Source organism: Lynx rufus, unplaced genomic scaffold (assembly GCF_022079265.1).
Source record: "Lynx rufus isolate CCGP_SWC_20201006 ecotype Redwood Valley unplaced genomic scaffold, mLynRuf1.p SCAF_4, whole genome shotgun sequence".
In the NCBI taxonomy this organism is placed as follows: Eukaryota; Metazoa; Chordata; class Mammalia; order Carnivora; family Felidae; genus Lynx; species Lynx rufus.
Window position 1 is genome coordinate 163,555,235 of NW_025814856.1, and position 23,519 is coordinate 163,578,753.

The 23,519-nt window shown below is 42.4% G+C and overlaps 1 protein-coding gene across 10 annotated transcripts in view; it reads left to right on the forward strand.

Annotated features, from left to right (window-relative positions):
* LOC124525068 (GTPase IMAP family member 7-like) overlaps positions 1-23,519 on the forward strand; it is a 190,168-nt gene that overhangs the window by 59,327 nt on the left and 107,322 nt on the right. For 2 of the 10 annotated variants that reach the window (XM_047097525.1, XM_047097503.1), the window contains exons 1-3: positions 1,611-1,717; positions 7,696-8,349; positions 18,377-19,030. In XM_047097525.1, coding sequence (XP_046953481.1) covers positions 7,710-8,349; positions 18,377-19,030 — 1,294 coding nt within the window. In that variant the 5' untranslated portion in view covers positions 1,611-1,717; positions 7,696-7,709. Of the gene's footprint in view, positions 1-1,609; positions 1,718-2,060; positions 2,238-6,182; positions 6,192-7,695; positions 8,350-12,295; positions 12,399-18,376; positions 19,035-23,519 lie in introns of those variants that run through there. The other 8 variants (XM_047097505.1, XM_047097504.1, XM_047097511.1 and 5 more) reach the window with 7 other exon arrangements.

Below are 23,519 nucleotides of genomic sequence, written 5' to 3' on the forward strand. Positions count from 1 at the left end.
AGGTGCCCTCCTCAATACCCATCACCCACCCGCCCCTCCCTCCCATCCCCCATCAACCCTCAGTTTCTTCTCAGTTTTTAACAGTCTCTTATGCTTTGGCTCTCTCCCACTCTAACTTCTTTTTTTTTTTTTTCCTTCCCCTCCCCCATGGGTTCCTGTTAAGTTTCTCAGGATCCACATAAGAGTGAAACCATATGGTATCTGTCTTTCTCTGTATGGCTTATTTCACTTAGCATCACACTCTCCAGTTCCATCCACGTTGCTACAAAAGGCCATATTTCATTTTTTCTCATTGCCACGTAGTATTCCATTGTGTATATAAACCACAATTTCTTTATCCATTCATCTGTTGATGGACATTTAGGCTCTTTCCATAATTTGGCTATTGTTGAGAGTGCTGCTATGAACATTCGGGTACAAGTGCCCCTATGCATCAGTACTCCTGTATCCCTTGGATAAATTCTTAGCAGTGCTATTGCTGGGTCATAGGGTAGGTCTATTTTTAATTTTCTGAGGAACCTCCACACTGCTTTCCAGAGCGGTTGCACCAATTTGCATTCCCACCAACAGTGCAAGAGGGTTCCTGTTTCTCCACATCCTCTCCAGCATCTATAGTCTCCTGATTTGTTCATTTTGGCCACTCTGACTGGCGTGAGGTGATATCTGAGTGTGGTTTTGATTTGTATTTCCCTGATAAGGAGCGACGCTGAACATCTTTTCATGTGCCTGTTGGCCATCTGGATGTCTTCTTTAGAGAAGTGTCTATTTATGTTTTCTGCCCATTTCTTCACTGGGTTATTTGTTTTTCGGGTGTGGAGTTTGGTGAGCTCTTTATAGATTTTAGATACTAGCCCTTTGTCTGATATGTCATTTGCAAATATCTTTTCCCATTCCGTTGGTTGCCTTTTAGTTTTGTTGGTTGTTTCCTTTGCTGTGCAGAAGCTTTTTATCTTCATAAGGTCCCAGTAATTCACTTTTGCTTTTAGTTCCCTTGCCTTTGGGGATGTGTCGAGTAAGAGATTGCTACGGCTGAGGTCAGAGAGGTCTTTTCCTGCTTTGTCCTCTAAGGTTTTGATGGTTTCCTGTCTCACATTTAGGTCCTTTATCCATTTTGAGTTTATTTTTGTAAGTGGTGTGAGAAAGTGGTCTAGTTTCAACCTTCTGCATGTTGCTGTCCAGTTCTCAAGGCTGGTGAATTTTTAATGAGTAACTTGAGACCTTCATGAAAGACTATCATGAAAACCCATATGATACAGTCACTGGGAAGTATCCCAGCCTCTAAATTTGGACACATCTAGCCACGCATTTGAGTTTTTTCTTCCTAGAATCACACCAGAGTCTCCCACGTCATGCAGGGAAGATGATCCAACACCATGCCTGGCTCTCTGTGCATGATTTGTGTCATGTAATAAGGGCCTTTGGGATCCACCAGTATAACCCCAAACAACAAATATAGGTTTGGAAAATTTGGTGTGACAGCAGGCACATGGAGAAAAAGCTTACACCTTGGTAAAACTAAAGCACTCCTCCAATGATAGGGCAATATTTCTGTCTCTTTAAAGCCAAATAGTTCCTTCACTAGCTCCACCCAATCTGAGCTTCCTGTCTCAGAGGTTTAAAGGGTGCAAACACTTTTTCCTCTCAGTTAAGCAAAAGCAGCAGCTCAAACAGCTTCTTTGGAGAGCACTCCGGAACTCATCAGCTCATTCAAAAGAAGGTGAGCCTGGCCTAGGGCATAGAGCCGGGAGGGGCAGCAGGACCCAGGGCTGTGCATTGGTGTGGGTCCTGGTCTGAGAGGGGACCAAATACCGTGCCAGCAGCCCAGCAAACAGGATGCTGCCACGGGGGTCCCGGGGGAGGAAGAGTGGGAGTAAGGAGATTGGCCCACATCCACACATCTCCTATTTAGCAGAACAAACTTGCTGAACAGCGTATCTTCCATCAGTTGCTGTCATGACAGAGTGAGTGCTGCCTGACACCCCATCCATTTCCCTTAGTGGGAAACTAGTGTCCTCAAGGCAGGTCTTTAGAGCTGGAAGGCAATTTAGAGAGCAGTCTGTCCCAATCCCTCTTTTTTCCTGAAAGAAAATCTGAATCCCAGACGGTGTGCGTGTTGTTTTATCAAATTCCCCGGGATACCCAGGTCACAAATGGCACAGGAAGCCTAGAATTCAGCTGGCTGTGTCCTTTCCAACATGTAAGAGAGAAATGGTGTGATCGACAGTGTAACAGAGGAGGTAAGGAAGGGGTGCCATCGGGGAGATATTGAGCTGTTCTATAGAAAACAAATGTGCGTGAAGCCCTTTGGTTGCCTTCCCTAATTCCAGGGTTGCTACCAGTTCATGTTTCTGGACAGAGAGTAAAGTACCTCCCCTGGCCTCCCATGATCTATTTCTGATCCAATGTAAACAGAAATGTAGAATCAAGGACCTGAGAAGGAACCAGGAAGAGATCAGAGCGTGCAAGGGTTATGCATGAGTGTAGGGTCAGACATAATTTGCATTGGATCCCTTCTCTGCCCAAAGCCCTTTAGCGCAGTGACCTTGGGCAACCTTCTCAGCATTTCTGAGCCACATCTATTTCCTCATTTGAAAAATTAGAGTGGGGGCGCCTCTCTGGCTGAGTGGGAAGAGCATGGGACTCTTGATCTCAGGCTTGTGAGTTTGAGCCTCATGCTGGGTGTAGAGATTAAATACATATGCATACACTTTAAACATTCGAATACTAAAAAGTATTACATTACTAGAATACTAAATTTTATCACTTCATCAGTAATTATTTACATATGTATGTCTGGAAGATAAAGGTCATTAAAATATACCATAATCAGAGTTCAAAAAGCAATTAGAATTTTTAAAAAATTACCAGGTGTATTCCAATTCCCAGATCGTCTCCTAGAATTTAAAATTGAAATCAGCTGGGGCGCCTGGGTGGCGCAGTCGGTTAAGCGTCCGACTTCAGCCAGGTCACGATCTCGCGGTCCGTGAGTTCGAGCCCCACATCGGGCTCTGGGCTGATGGCTCAGAGCCTGGAGCCTGTTTCCAATTTGTGTCTCCCTCTCTCTCTGCCCCTCCCCCGTTCATGCTCTGTCTCTCTGTCCCAAAAATAAATAAAAAAAACGTTGAAAAAAAATTTAATAAAAAAAATAAATAAATAAAATAAAATAAAATTGAAATCAGCTCCAAATACGGTTCATAAATTTCGATTCTTTCATACGTCTTAAGTTAAATTTTGTAAATAAGTTTTCACCTTCCTGTTTCTTTTTGTAAAATGATTTTGGTTAAGAAATGGTTGGTCCTTTTTCCAAGAGAATTGGACAGTGTACATTTTGCTCATTAAATCCTCAAGACGTCATATGACATGTTCTTCCAGTTTCCGTGTTTTGTATAAATTTAAATTTAAGGAGAGGCTTGATCAGATTAAGATTTGCCTGGTTATTTGGGTGGCAATATTTCATAAGTGCAGTTGTAAACGTCCATCAGAAGGCACCTTATATATTCTTCTGTCTCTTTCTGTAATGTAGCAGACAGTAATGATAGCCTAGACTAACTTTGTTTCATTCACGGTCGCAAATTATAGTATTATAATTCTATCAATGTTTCTTCATTGGTTGGATGGCATAATCCTATAAAAAGAAACTTCCCCTGAATCATACTTTCATTTCATAAGGTGTAGTTAATAAGCCAAAAGGAATGCTTGATTCATTTTTGTCCATGTTCAGACTGATGATATCATTTCCTAGCATAACCCAGAGAGAACACTTCACTTCTTTTGCAATGATGGTATTGATATGAATTCATGAACTTCAACATATTTGATGAATTTTAATCCATTGACATTATTATTCTCATTGGTACTCAAATTACCCCATCTCTGTCCAGTCAGCCTCTTCAAGTTGGCCCTGTAGTCCTTTCGGTAAGATCGAAACATTTTTTTTTGAAAGTGATCTCTGCACCCAATGTGGGCTAGAACTCATGAACGTGGGATCAAGAGATGCATGCTGCATTGACAGAGCTAGCCAGGCATCCCACGTTCTGAGTAGTTTTTGATAGAATCCTCGATTTCTAGTATGACTAGATAGTGTAGGATCCACTTGCACATTTCTTGGCCCAGATCTGGAAACGGTACATTCTCCTAAGATTCTTCATGTTTTTGGTGGGAAATGGCATTTGAAGGGCACAGTATGGGCACTAAGGGTGTTCATTGCCACTGGGCTTGTCCTTGGGCTTCAAAACGACACATGTGCACAAAAGCTAAGAATAGGACAGGATTCCTGAAAGCAATTTAAGATTTTCTTGACGTTTTTTCCCCCTATTTGGCCTTACACTCTATCCCATTAGGACAATAGCCAATGAAGCAACTGCATTTTCAAGTTTCTTGGACCAATTCTTTGTGTGGTTTGTCTATTACACCAAATACTATGTATTGCATTTGCTTTTGATTTTTACTAGTTGTCTGAAAATATAGTTTTTGTTGTATAATTATGTAAGCTATTTCCAGATGTTCCTCACTATCTGCAAGCAGAACGTTCCTATGAAATCTTTTATGAAACAAAAGGAGATAAAAGAGAGAAGCAATTACCATGAATGTACATGGAAAAAGGGTGCGCATTCCCAGATCTCCCCCAAATAACCTCCCTTATGTGTTTCTGATACTTTTAGACACAACTTGTTAACAGATGCACAAATTCAATTCAGAGAAAGCCCACGTGCTCATCTGGCTCAGAGCTCTGGTGGCTGGATGGTGAACCCCTGTGTGAGGTTCCCGGGGAAGGTGATTGGCAGCTGGCATGGACAACGGCCCACTCGGCCTCTCCATTAGCTCAACTGGCTGTAAAACAAATGTGGAACGCTGTATTCGTGTTCAGCTTTTTTTTGTACAAATGAAAAATCCTCTTTGAATTTATGTCAGCCAGCAACAGCAGGTACACATGTAGGTCTTTCATAAAGGAAAAGAGCTGTAATTCGAACTCTCAAAAAGAAGGAAGTACATGCTTTCAAGACAAATCTATGACATCGAAGTATACTCAAAGTAGTTTCCAGCTTCTACCCTGCCCCCGCCTTATTCCTCCCATCCCTCTGTCAGTAACTTCTTTGGTGACGGTTCAGATGATCTGCCATTGCTTTTTCATGTGCATGAAATATATGTTGTATTTTGTACCTGCATTTCATGTTCCTCCCCACTAGAGAAATGACAGTAAACTAAATATTATTTTCTTCACTTTGCCTTGTTTTTTGCTTAATGAAATATCCTGGAGATCTCTCCATCCCAGCATAGTGAGGTATTTCTTATTCCTTTCTATAGTTGGATAGTACATCGCTGTGTGTATGTACCTTGGTTTATTCAATCAGACCCCTACTAGTGGGCATTTGGTAGGTTTTTGGTCTTTAAGTATTACAAATAGTGACGCAGAGAATAAACATATGCCTTATCTTTTTCTGTGTTTTTGTCAGTGTAGCTCTGGGACATAAGGAAAGGGAACTTCTTCCTCTACCCTTCAAGGTCTTCCAGCTGCACTAAGAATTACGTTCACTTGAGGCAGATTAATAAGAGAAAAAAAAAAGCAGTGTGCACAGATGCTCAGTAATGAAACTAAGACCAAGAGAGATGACCAAGGCAGGCAGTTTTTATACTTTTTAGGCAAAGAGACGATGGATCTGTGAGGGATTGACAAAACAAGGAAAACTTAACTTTGGGAGCATCTGTTAGGGAGGAATTCTAAAGAGACTTTGGGCTGGGGTAGTAAATTAGTAGAAAGTAGTAGGCTGTTTATACACTCTTCTTGGCTCTAAACCTCCCATCCCTGGTCATGAGAGTGTCTCTTTACCTCCTGGACAGCAAGGGGTCCTTTTACATGGGAGATTTGTTTCCTGCTTGCAGGGGGACAGAAGAGGGTCTTAGTAATCTTCCCACACAGGATGTGTCTTAAGGTACTTTTATATGAAATAGTCAGTATGCCAAAGTTGCACGTTTAGGGGTGACCTGCCCTTGACCACTACAGGCATAAATCCTAAAATTGGGACTCACAATCCAAGAATAAATGTATATGTGATTTGTATGATTTGCTAATTTCTCCCCTGTAGGTTTTAGACTGTTTTTCTATTCTCATTAGCCATGGAGCAGAGAACCTGTTTCCTCTAAACCTTTACCGACTGATTATAGAAGCAAATTTTTGCACTTTTGCCAAATCTGTAAGTGGAGAAATAGTATCTCAGTGTAATTTTAATTTGTTATATTTAGTTTTTTCTTTTCCTTTGTTGGGTTTATATTTCTCTACTTTAAGTGAGTGTTCATATATTTTTACATAGTTGAGGAGCATTAGCATTTCTTTTTTTTTCTTTGAACTGTTTATTCATATGTCTTGCTCCATTTTCTATCGAGCTATGGGACATTTGTCTCTGTACCTTTAGGTATTCTTTGTATAAGAGGAGAATTAACCCTCTTTGATATAGTCTGACATTCGTATTTTAATTGTCCATGGTGTTCGTTGTCTCCCATTGTCTTTTAGATGTTTATGTAGTCAGATGTATGAATCCTTTTCCTTACAATCTTTCAAATCTTAGAAAGAGTTGCCCTGCCCATAGGTTACAAAGGATTGGTCTGAGTTTCTTCTAGTATTTATGTGCATTGGTTTTTAGTGTTTATATTTCTAACGTATTTAGCATGTGAATGGCATGAAGACGTGGGTGCAGTTTTGTCTTTTCTGTGTGGTTTTGTAGTTATCCCAATGCTGGTTATTAGTCCATCTTTCTCCTCATTGCTGTGAGATGCTGCTTTACTGAAGATAAATGTAATGTAATACATTTAACTGGATACTCATGAATATAGTAGACCAATTTGGTCTATTTCTGAATTGTCCGTTTTTGTTTTCGGTTTCTCTATGTTCACACACTCTTCATACTGCCTTAATTATAGGGGCTAAAATATTTTGCTATCTGGTAGAGCTGGCCCTCCCTCATCGTTCTTCTCTTTGTTGACTCTACAGGCTAATTTCCTTTCTTCATGCTTCCAAATTAAGTGTACAGTCAACTATTTTAGCTGCAGAGAAAAAAAAATGGAGACAAATTTTTTAAAATTTATATTTCTATAAAATCACATTATAGAAGTATCTATTAAAACAGTGTTGGTTTTGGGGTAATGTCTGTTTTGCATCAAGGTATTTTTCTTCTTAAATCTACTAAAGGGGATGTGTTGTAACAGTCCATTTTCTCATATTGAATCACCCTACTATTTCTGAAATAAATCACATTTAATTGTGGGGTTGTACTTTTTAGTGTCTGACAATTTATTTGGGATTTTGGCATTAGTATTCGCAAATGAGACATGTCTGTAGCTTTATTTATTGGTGAAATCTTTGTTAGCCTTTGGGATCAATATCATACTTGTGGCATAGAAAGAACAGGAAAGATTTCTTTCTGTTTTAAGTCATCAGGAATAGTTTAAGAAAGGTTTAAGTGAGATCCCCATGAAGCCATCTGGACCTGGTACTCTTTTGTAGGGGAACTCTTTAACTACTTTATTGTTTCTTCCATGGTGAGTGAATTGTTTCATCTTTTTGTCTTTATGGGACCCACATGGATAGTACACTACTGCAGGTTTTCAGGGAGAAACACAAAGGAGATAAAAGGAATGTGATGGTTTCCACTTACCTTCGTTGAATCTTTTTCTTCTCCTTCTCTTTTTTACACCCCACAGCCACTGGTAGTGACATGGCACACCCTCAGGACAACACTCTGAGGATTGTTTTGGTGGGGAAAAGTGGAAGTGGGAAGAGCGCAACGGCCAACACCATCCTGGGGAGTAGAGTCTTTGAGTCTAGAATTGCTCACCATGCTGTCACCACCAAGTGTCAAAAAGCATCCAAGGAATGGAAGGGGAGGAAACTTGTTGTTGTTGACACCCCAGGGCTCTTTGACACCAAGGAGACCCTGGATACCACGTGCAGGGAAATCAGCCAGTGTGTCCTCTACTCCTGCCCTGGGCCCCACGCCATCATCTTGGTCCTCCAGGTGGGCCTCTACAGGGAAGAAGAGCAGAAGACCGTGGCATTGATCAAGGCTGTGTTTGGGAAGCCAGCCTTGAAGCACATGATCGTGTTGTTCACTCGCAAAGATGACTTGGAGGAGAAGAGCCTGAGTGACTTCTTGGCAGATTCAGATGTGAAGCTAAGAAACATCATCAGCGAGTGTGGGAACCGCTGCTGTGCCTTCAACAACAGAGCCTCAGAGGCCGAGAAGGAAGCTCAAGTGCAGGAGCTGGTGGAGCTGATAGAGGAGATGGTGCGGAGCAACGGAGGGGCTTACTTTACCGATGCCATTTACAAGATGCCATTTACACCTGAGAAGTTGTGTAGGTACATGGGCCCAGGGTCATGAATCATGTGGGGGGGAAAGTCTTGGGATTTGTCCTCATTGGGAGAGGCCCAGATAGTCTCGCATGATGCTGTTGTGTAGGAGGCATTGAATTGAGACAATCTGGGTCTTCTTATCCATAAAGATACTGGGGCACATGGGGATTGTGGGTTTTTGGGGTCTGTTTGTGTTTGGGTTTTCTCCAAGCCATAGATCTTGATCGTGGCAGAATCAGGCCCACACACTTTTCCTCTGAGTGATTTTCATATATTAAGGAGACATTTTTTGCTGATTAAGAGAAAATAGTCCTTTGTGCAGTGTTGGTATTCTGTAAGAGCAAGGGATTGATTGTTGCTGCTGGGACTGGGGCCCGCTTTTACCTCTGACGCACAGCTCATGGTGCTCTGACAGGCTGCCTGTTTGCCTTCAGAGTTCAGGAGGCCTTAACCGCACTCCCAGGTCTTAAATTCCTGTGTGTCTCTTTAAAAGAAACAATTGTTAGTTTTTGTTTTGGTGTTGTATATTTGTTTCCAAAAAGAAAAGTCTTCAGAGGGCTGAAATCTAAATTCTGAGAAAGCCCAAAGCTCTCTCTCATCAGGGAGACCCGGGGTCTATTTGGGCCAGAAATGTGGTGGGAATGAGGAAGAGTGTAGTCTAGAAGACTTGCCCGCTCACACTGTGCCACAGAAGGGGAGCCCTTTGGGTTTCTCAGAGGATGGGACAAGAACACAGGCAGGGGCAAGGTGGAGGGGACATACTGGATGGCTAGCACTGCCCAACAGGTCATCCAAACTGCAGTTGAAACAGCTGAGCCATGGATTGTGTGGTAGCTCCTGGAGTCCAAAGTCAAGATGCCAGCAGAGGCGTGTGCTCTCTGAAGCCTTGAGGGGAGGACCTTGCTTGCTTCTTCCTGGGCTCTGCTGGCAGCTGGCCATCTTGGTGCTCCTTGGCTGGCAGATAGGCAACCACTCTCCTTCCTCACGCATTTCATTAGAAGTAGCAAGGAGAAACCAGACCGCATCTTAAACACTGTTCTCCGAATTCTCCTCAGCTAAATATTCAAGTTCCTCACTTACATGGTCTACTCTCCACCCAGCAGCCCACCTCAGTTTAGCCTGCCTCCCAGCCCCCTGCCCCCTGCCATTTTAGAGCCAGTGCCATCGTCCCTCCAATGTCCAGCAGCATGGTCCCCACCTCTCTCTGGGACCTCACCAGAAAGTAACCTGGATATTCATCCTACCACCGACATCCTCTTAGGCCTTTGTTTTTTTTTTGTTTTTTTTTTAATTTTTTTTCAACGTTTATTTATTTTTGCGACAGAGAGAGACAGAGCATGAACGGGGGAGGGGCAGAGAGAGAGGGAGACACAGAATCGGAAACAGGCTCCAGGCTCTGAGCCATCCGCCCAGAGCCCGACGCGGGGCTCGAACTCACGGACCGCGAGATCGTGACCTGGCTGAAGTCGGACGCCTAACCGACTGCGCCACCCAGGCGCCCCAGGCCTTTGTTTTTATCACATACCTCAGAATTCTTCGAGCCTCCATGCATTACTCAATTTCAAAACGACTCGTACATTTTAAGTAATTACCAGAGCAGGACTCTATTTCTTGGCCTTAAAATCTATATTAGTTCCCCCAGGGGCTGCTGTAACAAATGACCACAAACTGTTGCTTAAAAAGCAGAAACTTACTGTCTCATTGTTATGGCTACTGTCTCACTGGCACAGGCTACAAGTGCCAAACCGAGACGTTCCCAGGGCCATACTCTCCATGAAGTCTCTGGGGAAGGATCCTTCTTTGCTGCGTCTTAGCTTCTGGTGCTGGCTGGCCAGCTTTGTTCTTTGCCTTCTGGGTGCTTCACTCCAATCTCTGCCTCTTCTGTCACATGGTGTTCTCTGTGTGTATCTGTGTGTAAACTTCCCTCACTGTGAATGAAACGATTCCAGGCATTGGAGTAGGGCTCAACCTTAACTTCATGACATGACATCACAGAGACCGTGCTCCAGAGAAGGTCACATTCTCAGGTACCAGGAGTTAGGACTTCTTTAGAGGGACACAATTCACCCTACGATATGGTAAGAGAGGGACAGTGTGTGCAGTGTGAGGGTACAGTACCCCTGATTTCTTCCTCTCCAGTCCTAGTTGCAGTTACCAGGTTAAGCCCATTGGGATAGTTTTCTTAGGTCTCTGCTTCTTGGAAATCTTCTACTGCCTAGGGCTTAGAATCCACATTCCTTGGCCTGGTATTTAACAGTCATTATTATTTTTTTTTATATATATGAAATTTATTGACAAATTGGTTTCCATACAACACCCAGTGCTCATCCCAAAAGGTGCCCTCCTCAATACCCATCACCCACCCGCCCCTCCCTCCCATCCCCCATCAACCCTCAGTTTCTTCTCAGTTTTTAACAGTCTCTTATGCTTTGGCTCTCTCCCACTCTAACTTCTTTTTTTTTTTTTTCCTTCCCCTCCCCCATGGGTTCCTGTTAAGTTTCTCAGGATCCACATAAGAGTGAAACCATATGGTATCTGTCTTTCTCTGTATGGCTTATTTCACTTAGCATCACACTCTCCAGTTCCATCCACGTTGCTACAAAAGGCCATATTTCATTTTTTCTCATTGCCACGTAGTATTCCATTGTGTATATAAACCACAATTTCTTTATCCATTCATCTGTTGATGGACATTTAGGCTCTTTCCATAATTTGGCTATTGTTGAGAGTGCTGCTATGAACATTCGGGTACAAGTGCCCCTATGCATCAGTACTCCTGTATCCCTTGGATAAATTCTTAGCAGTGCTATTGCTGGGTCATAGGGTAGGTCTATTTTTAATTTTCTGAGGAACCTCCACACTGCTTTCCAGAGCGGTTGCACCAATTTGCATTCCCACCAACAGTGCAAGAGGGTTCCTGTTTCTCCACATCCTCTCCAGCATCTATAGTCTCCTGATTTGTTCATTTTGGCCACTCTGACTGGCGTGAGGTGATATCTGAGTGTGGTTTTGATTTGTATTTCCCTGATAAGGAGCGACGCTGAACATCTTTTCATGTGCCTGTTGGCCATCTGGATGTCTTCTTTAGAGAAGTGTCTATTTATGTTTTCTGCCCATTTCTTCACTGGGTTATTTGTTTTTCGGGTGTGGAGTTTGGTGAGCTCTTTATAGATTTTAGATACTAGCCCTTTGTCTGATATGTCATTTGCAAATATCTTTTCCCATTCCGTTGGTTGCCTTTTAGTTTTGTTGGTTGTTTCCTTTGCTGTGCAGAAGCTTTTTATCTTCATAAGGTCCCAGTAATTCACTTTTGCTTTTAGTTCCCTTGCCTTTGGGGATGTGTCGAGTAAGAGATTGCTACGGCTGAGGTCAGAGAGGTCTTTTCCTGCTTTGTCCTCTAAGGTTTTGATGGTTTCCTGTCTCACATTTAGGTCCTTTATCCATTTTGAGTTTATTTTTGTAAGTGGTGTGAGAAAGTGGTCTAGTTTCAACCTTCTGCATGTTGCTGTCCAGTTCTCAAGGCTGGTGAATTTTTAATGAGTAACTTGAGACCTTCATGAAAGACTATCATGAAAACCCATATGATACAGTCACTGGGAAGTATCCCAGCCTCTAAATTTGGACACATCTAGCCACGCATTTGAGTTTTTTCTTCCTAGAATCACACCAGAGTCTCCCACGTCATGCAGGGAAGATGATCCAACACCATGCCTGGCTCTCTGTGCATGATTTGTGTCATGTAATAAGGGCCTTTGGGATCCACCAGTATAACCCCAAACAACAAATATAGGTTTGGAAAATTTGGTGTGACAGCAGGCACATGGAGAAAAAGCTTACACCTTGGTAAAACTAAAGCACTCCTCCAATGATAGGGCAATATTTCTGTCTCTTTAAAGCCAAATAGTTCCTTCACTAGCTCCACCCAATCTGAGCTTCCTGTCTCAGAGGTTTAAAGGGTGCAAACACTTTTTCCTCTCAGTTAAGCAAAAGCAGCAGCTCAAACAGCTTCTTTGGAGAGCACTCCGGAACTCATCAGCTCATTCAAAAGAAGGTGAGCCTGGCCTAGGGCATAGAGCCGGGAGGGGCAGCAGGACCCAGGGCTGTGCATTGGTGTGGGTCCTGGTCTGAGAGGGGACCAAATACCGTGCCAGCAGCCCAGCAAACAGGATGCTGCCACGGGGGTCCCGGGGGAGGAAGAGTGGGAGTAAGGAGATTGGCCCACATCCACACATCTCCTATTTAGCAGAACAAACTTGCTGAACAGCGTATCTTCCATCAGTTGCTGTCATGACAGAGTGAGTGCTGCCTGACACCCCATCCATTTCCCTTAGTGGGAAACTAGTGTCCTCAAGGCAGGTCTTTAGAGCTGGAAGGCAATTTAGAGAGCAGTCTGTCCCAATCCCTCTTTTTTCCTGAAAGAAAATCTGAATCCCAGACGGTGTGCGTGTTGTTTTATCAAATTCCCCGGGATACCCAGGTCACAAATGGCACAGGAAGCCTAGAATTCAGCTGGCTGTGTCCTTTCCAACATGTAAGAGAGAAATGGTGTGATCGACAGTGTAACAGAGGAGGTAAGGAAGGGGTGCCATCGGGGAGATATTGAGCTGTTCTATAGAAAACAAATGTGCGTGAAGCCCTTTGGTTGCCTTCCCTAATTCCAGGGTTGCTACCAGTTCATGTTTCTGGACAGAGAGTAAAGTACCTCCCCTGGCCTCCCATGATCTATTTCTGATCCAATGTAAACAGAAATGTAGAATCAAGGACCTGAGAAGGAACCAGGAAGAGATCAGAGCGTGCAAGGGTTATGCATGAGTGTAGGGTCAGACATAATTTGCATTGGATCCCTTCTCTGCCCAAAGCCCTTTAGCGCAGTGACCTTGGGCAACCTTCTCAGCATTTCTGAGCCACATCTATTTCCTCATTTGAAAAATTAGAGTGGGGGCGCCTCTCTGGCTGAGTGGGAAGAGCATGGGACTCTTGATCTCAGGCTTGTGAGTTTGAGCCTCATGCTGGGTGTAGAGATTAAATACATATGCATACACTTTAAACATTCGAATACTAAAAAGTATTACATTACTAGAATACTAAATTTTATCACTTCATCAGTAATTATTTACATATGTATGTCTGGAAGATAAAGGTCATTAAAATATACCATAATCAGAGTTCAAAAAGCAATTAGAATTTTTAAAAAATTACCAGGTGTATTCCAATTCCCAGATCGTCTCCTAGAATTTAAAATTGAAATCAGCTGGGGCGCCTGGGTGGCGCAGTCGGTTAAGCGTCCGACTTCAGCCAGGTCACGATCTCGCGGTCCGTGAGTTCGAGCCCCACATCGGGCTCTGGGCTGATGGCTCAGAGCCTGGAGCCTGTTTCCAATTTGTGTCTCCCTCTCTCTCTGCCCCTCCCCCGTTCATGCTCTGTCTCTCTGTCCCAAAAATAAATAAAAAAAACGTTGAAAAAAAATTTAATAAAAAAAATAAATAAATAAAATAAAATAAAATTGAAATCAGCTCCAAATACGGTTCATAAATTTCGATTCTTTCATACGTCTTAAGTTAAATTTTGTAAATAAGTTTTCACCTTCCTGTTTCTTTTTGTAAAATGATTTTGGTTAAGAAATGGTTGGTCCTTTTTCCAAGAGAATTGGACAGTGTACATTTTGCTCATTAAATCCTCAAGACGTCATATGACATGTTCTTCCAGTTTCCGTGTTTTGTATAAATTTAAATTTAAGGAGAGGCTTGATCAGATTAAGATTTGCCTGGTTATTTGGGTGGCAATATTTCATAAGTGCAGTTGTAAACGTCCATCAGAAGGCACCTTATATATTCTTCTGTCTCTTTCTGTAATGTAGCAGACAGTAATGATAGCCTAGACTAACTTTGTTTCATTCACGGTCGCAAATTATAGTATTATAATTCTATCAATGTTTCTTCATTGGTTGGATGGCATAATCCTATAAAAAGAAACTTCCCCTGAATCATACTTTCATTTCATAAGGTGTAGTTAATAAGCCAAAAGGAATGCTTGATTCATTTTTGTCCATGTTCAGACTGATGATATCATTTCCTAGCATAACCCAGAGAGAACACTTCACTTCTTTTGCAATGATGGTATTGATATGAATTCATGAACTTCAACATATTTGATGAATTTTAATCCATTGACATTATTATTCTCATTGGTACTCAAATTACCCCATCTCTGTCCAGTCAGCCTCTTCAAGTTGGCCCTGTAGTCCTTTCGGTAAGATCGAAACATTTTTTTTTGAAAGTGATCTCTGCACCCAATGTGGGCTAGAACTCATGAACGTGGGATCAAGAGATGCATGCTGCATTGACAGAGCTAGCCAGGCATCCCACGTTCTGAGTAGTTTTTGATAGAATCCTCGATTTCTAGTATGACTAGATAGTGTAGGATCCACTTGCACATTTCTTGGCCCAGATCTGGAAACGGTACATTCTCCTAAGATTCTTCATGTTTTTGGTGGGAAATGGCATTTGAAGGGCACAGTATGGGCACTAAGGGTGTTCATTGCCACTGGGCTTGTCCTTGGGCTTCAAAACGACACATGTGCACAAAAGCTAAGAATAGGACAGGATTCCTGAAAGCAATTTAAGATTTTCTTGACGTTTTTTCCCCCTATTTGGCCTTACACTCTATCCCATTAGGACAATAGCCAATGAAGCAACTGCATTTTCAAGTTTCTTGGACCAATTCTTTGTGTGGTTTGTCTATTACACCAAATACTATGTATTGCATTTGCTTTTGATTTTTACTAGTTGTCTGAAAATATAGTTTTTGTTGTATAATTATGTAAGCTATTTCCAGATGTTCCTCACTATCTGCAAGCAGAACGTTCCTATGAAATCTTTTATGAAACAAAAGGAGATAAAAGAGAGAAGCAATTACCATGAATGTACATGGAAAAAGGGTGCGCATTCCCAGATCTCCCCCAAATAACCTCCCTTATGTGTTTCTGATACTTTTAGACACAACTTGTTAACAGATGCACAAATTCAATTCAGAGAAAGCCCACGTGCTCATCTGGCTCAGAGCTCTGGTGGCTGGATGGTGAACCCCTGTGTGAGGTTCCCGGGGAAGGTGATTGGCAGCTGGCATGGACAACGGCCCACTCGGCCTCTCCATTAGCTCAACTGGCTGTAAAACAAATGTGGAACGCTGTATTCGTGTTCAGCTTTTTTTTGTACAAATGAAAAATCCTCTTTGAATTTATGTCAGCCAGCAACAGCAGGTACACATGTAGGTCTTTCATAAAGGAAAAGAGCTGTAATTCGAACTCTCAAAAAGAAGGAAGTACATGCTTTCAAGACAAATCTATGACATCGAAGTATACTCAAAGTAGTTTCCAGCTTCTACCCTGCCCCCGCCTTATTCCTCCCATCCCTCTGTCAGTAACTTCTTTGGTGACGGTTCAGATGATCTGCCATTGCTTTTTCATGTGCATGAAATATATGTTGTATTTTGTACCTGCATTTCATGTTCCTCCCCACTAGAGAAATGACAGTAAACTAAATATTATTTTCTTCACTTTGCCTTGTTTTTTGCTTAATGAAATATCCTGGAGATCTCTCCATCCCAGCATAGTGAGGTATTTCTTATTCCTTTCTATAGTTGGATAGTACATCGCTGTGTGTATGTACCTTGGTTTATTCAATCAGACCCCTACTAGTGGGCATTTGGTAGGTTTTTGGTCTTTAAGTATTACAAATAGTGACGCAGAGAATAAACATATGCCTTATCTTTTTCTGTGTTTTTGTCAGTGTAGCTCTGGGACATAAGGAAAGGGAACTTCTTCCTCTACCCTTCAAGGTCTTCCAGCTGCACTAAGAATTACGTTCACTTGAGGCAGATTAATAAGAGAAAAAAAAAAGCAGTGTGCACAGATGCTCAGTAATGAAACTAAGACCAAGAGAGATGACCAAGGCAGGCAGTTTTTATACTTTTTAGGCAAAGAGACGATGGATCTGTGAGGGATTGACAAAACAAGGAAAACTTAACTTTGGGAGCATCTGTTAGGGAGGAATTCTAAAGAGACTTTGGGCTGGGGTAGTAAATTAGTAGAAAGTAGTAGGCTGTTTATACACTCTTCTTGGCTCTAAACCTCCCATCCCTGGTCATGAGAGTGTCTCTTTACCTCCTGGACAGCAAGGGGTCCTTTTACATGGGAGATTTGTTTCCTGCTTGCAGGGGGACAGAAGAGGGTCTTAGTAATCTTCCCACACAGGATGTGTCTTAAGGTACTTTTATATGAAATAGTCAGTATGCCAAAGTTGCACGTTTAGGGGTGACCTGCCCTTGACCACTACAGGCATAAATCCTAAAATTGGGACTCACAATCCAAGAATAAATGTATATGTGATTTGTATGATTTGCTAATTTCTCCCCTGTAGGTTTTAGACTGTTTTTCTATTCTCATTAGCCATGGAGCAGAGAACCTGTTTCCTCTAAACCTTTACCGACTGATTATAGAAGCAAATTTTTGCACTTTTGCCAAATCTGTAAGTGGAGAAATAGTATCTCAGTGTAATTTTAATTTGTTATATTTAGTTTTTTCTTTTCCTTTGTTGGGTTTATATTTCTCTACTTTAAGTGAGTGTTCATATATTTTTACATAGTTGAGGAGCATTAGCATTTCTTTTTTTTTCTTTGAACTGTTTATTCATATGTCTTGCTCCATTTTCTATCGAGCTATGGGACATTTGTCTCTGTACCTTTAGGTATTCTTTGTATAAGAGGAGAATTAACCCTCTTTGATATAGTCTGACATTCGTATTTTAATTGTCCATGGTGTTCGTTGTCTCCCATTGTCTTTTAGATGTTTATGTAGTCAGATGTATGAATCCTTTTCCTTACAATCTTTCAAATCTTAGAAAGAGTTGCCCTGCCCATAGGTTACAAAGGATTGGTCTGAGTTTCTTCTAGTATTTATGTGCATTGGTTTTTAGTGTTTATATTTCTAACGTATTTAGCATGTGAATGGCATGAAGACGTGGGTGCAGTTTTGTCTTTTCTGTGTGGTTTTGTAGTTATCCCAATGCTGGTTATTAGTCCATCTTTCTCCTCATTGCTGTGAGATGCTGCTTTACTGAAGATAAATGTAATGTAATACATTTAACTGGATACTCATGAATATAGTAGACCAATTTGGTCTATTTCTGAATTGTCCGTTTTTGTTTTCGGTTTCTCTATGTTCACACACTCTTCATACTGCCTTAATTATAGGGGCTAAAATATTTTGCTATCTGGTAGAGCTGGCCCTCCCTCATCGTTCTTCTCTTTGTTGACTCTACAGGCTAATTTCCTTTCTTCATGCTTCCAAATTAAGTGTACAGTCAACTATTTTAGCTGCAGAGAAAAAAAAATGGAGACAAATTTTTTAAAATTTATATTTCTATAAAATCACATTATAGAAGTATCTATTAAAACAGTGTTGGTTTTGGGGTAATGTCTGTTTTGCATCAAGGTATTTTTCTTCTTAAATCTACTAAAGGGGATGTGTTGTAACAGTCCATTTTCTCATATTGAATCACCCTACTATTTCTGAAATAAATCACATTTAATTGTGGGGTTGTACTTTTTAGTGTCTGACAATTTATTTGGGATTTTGGCATTAGTATTCGCAAATGAGACATGTCTGTAGCTTTATTTATTGGTGAAATCTTTGTTAGCCTTTGGGATCAATATCATACTTGTGGCATAGAAAGAACAGGAAAGATTTCTTTCTGTTTTAAGTCATCAGGAATAGTTTAAGAAAGGTTTAAGTGAGATCCCCATGAAGCCATCTGGACCTGGTACTCTTTTGTAGGGGAACTCTTTAACTACTTTATTGTTTCTTCCATGGTGAGTGAATTGTTTCATCTTTTTGTCTTTATGGGACCCACATGGATAGTACACTACTGCAGGTTTTCAGGGAGAAACACAAAGGAGATAAAAGGAATGTGATGGTTTCCACTTACCTTCGTTGAATCTTTTTCTTCTCCTTCTCTTTTTTACACCCCACAGCCACTGGTAGTGACATGGCACACCCTCAGGACAACACTCTGAGGATTGTTTTGGTGGGGAAAAGTGGAAGTGGGAAGAGCGCAACGGCCAACACCATCCTGGGGAGTAGAGTCTTTGAGTCTAGAATTGCTCACCATGCTGTCACCACCAAGTGTCAAAAAGCATCCAAGGAATGGAAGGGGAGGAAACTTGTTGTTGTTGACACCCCAGGGCTCTTTGACACCAAGGAGACCCTGGATACCACGTGCAGGGAAATCAGCCAGTGTGTCCTCTACTCCTGCCCTGGGCCCCACGCCATCATCTTGGTCCTCCAGGTGGGCCTCTACAGGGAAGAAGAGCAGAAGACCGTGGCATTGATCAAGGCTGTGTTTGGGAAGCCAGCCTTGAAGCACATGATCGTGTTGTTCACTCGCAAAGATGACTTGGAGGAGAAGAGCCTGAGTGACTTCTTGGCAGATTCAGATGTGAAGCTAAGAAACATCATCAGCGAGTGTGGGAACCGCTGCTGTGCCTTCAACAACAGAGCCTCAGAGGCCGAGAAGGAAGCTCAAGTGCAGGAGCTGGTGGAGCTGATAGAGGAGATGGTGCGGAGCAACGGAGGGGCTTACTTTACCGATGCCATTTACAAGATGCCATTTACACCTGAGAAGTTGTGTAGGTACATGGGCCCAGGGTCATGAATCATGTGGGGGGGAAAGTCTTGGGATTTGTCCTCATTGGGAGAGGCCCAGATAGTCTCGCATGATGCTGTTGTGTAGGAGGCATTGAATTGAGACAATCTGGGTCTTCTTATCCATAAAGATACTGGGGCACATGGGGATTGTGGGTTTTTGGGGTCTGTTTGTGTTTGGGTTTTCTCCAAGCCATAGATCTTGATCGTGGCAGAATCAGGCCCACACACTTTTCCTCTGAGTGATTTTCATATATTAAGGAGACATTTTTTGCTGATTAAGAGAAAATAGTCCTTTGTGCAGTGTTGGTATTCTGTAAGAGCAAGGGATTGATTGTTGCTGCTGGGACTGGGGCCCGCTTTTACCTCTGACGCACAGCTCATGGTGCTCTGACAGGCTGCCTGTTTGCCTTCAGAGTTCAGGAGGCCTTAACCGCACTCCCAGGTCTTAAATTCCTGTGTGTCTCTTTAAAAGAAACAATTGTTAGTTTTTGTTTTGGTGTTGTATATTTGTTTCCAAAAAGAAAAGTCTTCAGAGGGCTGAAATCTAAATTCTGAGAAAGCCCCAAGCTCTCTCTCATCAGGGAGACCCGGGGTCTATTTGGGCCAGAAATGTGGTGGGAATGAGGAAGAGTGTAGTCTAGAAGATTTGCCTTGTTCACACCGTGCCACAGAAGGGGAGCCCTTTGGGTTTCTCAGAGGATGGGACAAGAACACAGGCAGGGGCAAGGTGGAGGGGACATACTGGATGGCTAGCACTGCACAACAGGTCGTCCAAACTGCAGTTGAAACAGCTGAGCCATGGATTGTGTGGTAGCTCCTGGAGTCCAAAGTCAAGATGCCAGCAGAGGCGTGCGCTCTCTGAAGCCTTGAGGGGAGGACCTTGCTTGCTTCTTCCTGGGCTCTGCTGGCAGCTGGCCATCTTGGTGCTCCTTGGCTGGCAGATAGGCAACCACTCTCTTTCCTCACACATTTCATTAGAAGCAGCAAGGAGAAACCAGGCCACATCTTCCACATTGTTCTCGGAATTCTCCTCAGCTAAATATTCAAGTTCATCACTTACATGGTCTACTCTCCACCCAGCAGCCCACCTCAGTTTAGCCTGCCTCCCAGCCCCCTGCCCCCTGCCATTTTATAGCAAGTGCCATCGTCCCTCCAATGTCCAGCAGTATGGTCCTCACCTTCTCTGGGACCTCACCAGAAAGTGACCTGGATATTCATCCTACCACCGACATCCTCTTAGGCCTTTCTTTTTATCATATACCTCAGAATTCTTCGAGCCTGCATACATTACTCAATTTCGAAATGACTCCTACATTTTAGGTAATTACCAGAGCAGGACCCTACTTCTTGGCCTTAAAATCTATATTAGTTCCCCCAGGAGCTGCTGTAACAAATGACCAAAAAATGTTGCTTAAAGAGCAGAAACTTACTGTCTCATTGTTATGGCTACTGTCTCTCTGGCACAGGCTACAAGTGCCAAACCGAGACGTTCCCAGGGCCATACTCTCCATGACGTCTCTGGGGAAGGATCCTTCTTTGATGCGTCTTAGCTTCTGGTGCTGGCTGGCCAGCTTTGTTCTTTGCCTTCTAGGTGCTTCACTCCAATCTCTGCCTCTTCTGTCACATGGTGTTCTCTGTGTGTATCTGTGTGTAAACTTCCCTCACTGTGAATGAAACGATTCCAGGCATTGGAGTAGGGCTCAACCTTAACTTCATGACATGACATCACAGAGACCGTGCTCCAAAGTAGGTCACATTCTCAGGTATCAGGAGTTAGGACTTCTTTAGGAGGACACAATTCAACCTAAGATGGATGGTAAGAGAGGGACAGTGTGTGCAGTGTGAGGGTACAGTACCCCTGATCTCTTCCTCTCCAGTCCTCATTGCAGTTACCAGGTTAAGCCTATTAGGATAGTTTTCTTAGGTCTCTACTTCTTGGAAATCTTCTACTGCCTAGGGCTTAGAATCCACATTCCTTGGCCTGGTATTTAACAGTCATTATAAGCAGTCTCAACTCCTCTTCCAAGAATGAGATTCTTCTAGATATCATTGTTCCCGTTAATATCCGTTTACACTTTTGTAAGGAACGAAGGTGATAATGATGGAGAGGCAAGTGCCTGGGACACAGTAGGCCCTCCGTAAAGGCTGGTAATGATTCCTGCACTCCAAATTGTTAGCTGTTCTCTGTGTCCAGTATATTTCCACCTCCAAGGGTTGAATCATGCTATTTCTGCCTCTCTTTCTTATCTGCAGTTTTCAAAAAAAGCAAACTCATGACTCCTGGGCAAGTATAAACACATCAAAGATTTTGTGCAGCTCATGGCTTAACTAGAGAACCAGTATGATCTATAATTGGTTCAAAGTTCCTTTGGGTGGCTCAATCAATTAAGCAACTGACTCTTGATCTCAGCTCAGGTCTTGACCTTAGGGTCTTGAGTTTGGGCTCCATGCTGGGTGTGAAACCTAGTTAAAAACAAACAAAGAAGCAAAGAATAAAACAAAAAACACAAACAAACAGAAACACAAAGCTCATTTGAAATCAAATGTTGATGTGTTCAAGAGAGTAGTAAAATGGAATTTTTGAGTTCTATATTCCACCAGACAGAAAATTCGCTGAGTATCTCCAAGGCAGAGATGTGCAAAAATTCTCTCTGTCCTTAAAGTGTTGTAAAATATCACGGCTGATCATCAAGCACAGCACCACACAGAACAATAGAACACTCCAGTAATCTCTCCTGCCTATTTCTAAATTTTGGATCATTTTCGTAGCGTTCTCAACTTTGTGATCATAAACAGTCTCCAACAAGTATTGTTGATCCTAGAAGATTGTTTTTACCATGCATGGCCTGATCATTTATACAGATGCAGCAAGAATCTTAATTTACCGGAAAAGCCTCCTTGAGTTTGCTCAGGAAATCTAGAGCCTCATCATAGTAAGGAACTATCAATTCCAAAGGATAAACTTCTTTTGGAAATTTTCAAAATGAGTTTTGAATCAGACTTTTCAAAGCCCCTGCCATTCTTCTAGCCTACGAGTAGGAAACCAAGGCCCAAACACTTGCTCCAGTAAACTTTGCATGCTGTATCCATAAATCTCAGTGAATTTCCCTCTTCCTGAGGTCTCCAAAATTTGCCTGGGTTTCTGGACTACCTGGGAGTGGACTTCCTTACTTCCAGAGATTGGGATCCTGGAAGCCAGACATCATATTAGTTTTCTTATGAAGGTTTTGGAGACATTAACTCCGTGTGTAACACCAACAATTGCTCCTTAGCAGTGGTCTGATGGTCTTTGATGAAACAACAATCACTCTCATATATCACCCTGTACATAGGGCTTTGCTGCAGAATCGATTTTTCCAATGGTATCTTTGGAAACAAGAGGACAGATTTTTATTAAACCAATCAAATGGTTCTATCATCATGAAAGTGAATGAAACTTAGTAGAAGCATTTGTTTCTGAATTTTGAGGGTAGGTGAAGATGAGGTAATGTTTAAAGACGGTTGTTGTGGGTTTACAAATACACAGTCTACTAATTCGTTTAAGGAGAAAGAAATAAGGTTTCCACAAATAGCCATACAAGTAGAACATCAAACAGAATGCCATCAATATTCCAAACAAATCACCTCAATGGCACATCTTGAATCCGTTTACTCAGTCCTATGTCATTACTTCTCACTCTGCTGGATCTTGAGTCAGTCGTCTGATTTCATGAGGTACATATGCTTCCAGACTGAGAGTCCCAGTAGTCCTGGCTTTGCTCACTGGTAGAGTCTGAGCATTGAGTCAGTGCTGCCATCTTGCAAACCTGCTCTGAAGAGTCTTTTTGAGGCAACAGTAGTTCAGAGCATGTCCTACAGTTTTTCCCCTGAAGCTCCAAGACTGTGACCCTCTGGTGAAGACACAAATTCTGAGTGGTCACTTTTGGTAGATCTTTGGAGAAGCCTTAGGAGGAAACAGAGACCTGTTTGAGAACAGGACTGAATGGTTGTGGTTCGTAACCGAATATAACATCGTGGAAGTCAGTAAAAGGCTCTTTGGGGGGCATGGTCCTTATTTCATGAGGGTTTGGTCAATGTTTCCTTTGAGGGATTCAGCCCCAAGTGCACTGTCACACCTAACACCTATATCTCTTTTGTGACATGGCTGCCATTATCCTGCAAGAGGCAGCTCTTCTTGCACATCCCTGGAGCCAGAAGACAATTTCATTAAAGACGTGTGAGTGCAGGGGTATAGATAATCCAGATCCCTTATCCTGGTAGACAGGCTGTGGAGGTGCTGAGTCTTCCTTTTCATGCAGTGCCCTTTGGGGGTGGAGTGAGTGGGGAGAAACCAGGAAACCTTGAGTGATATCCACTTAAAAGAGGTTGTTACAAAGTACAAGTGACTAGATTTATTTGGCACCAAGAGAGAAGGCCCCAGAATCCCTAACCCCCAACATGATGGTATTTAGGGATAAGGTAAGTGGGTTT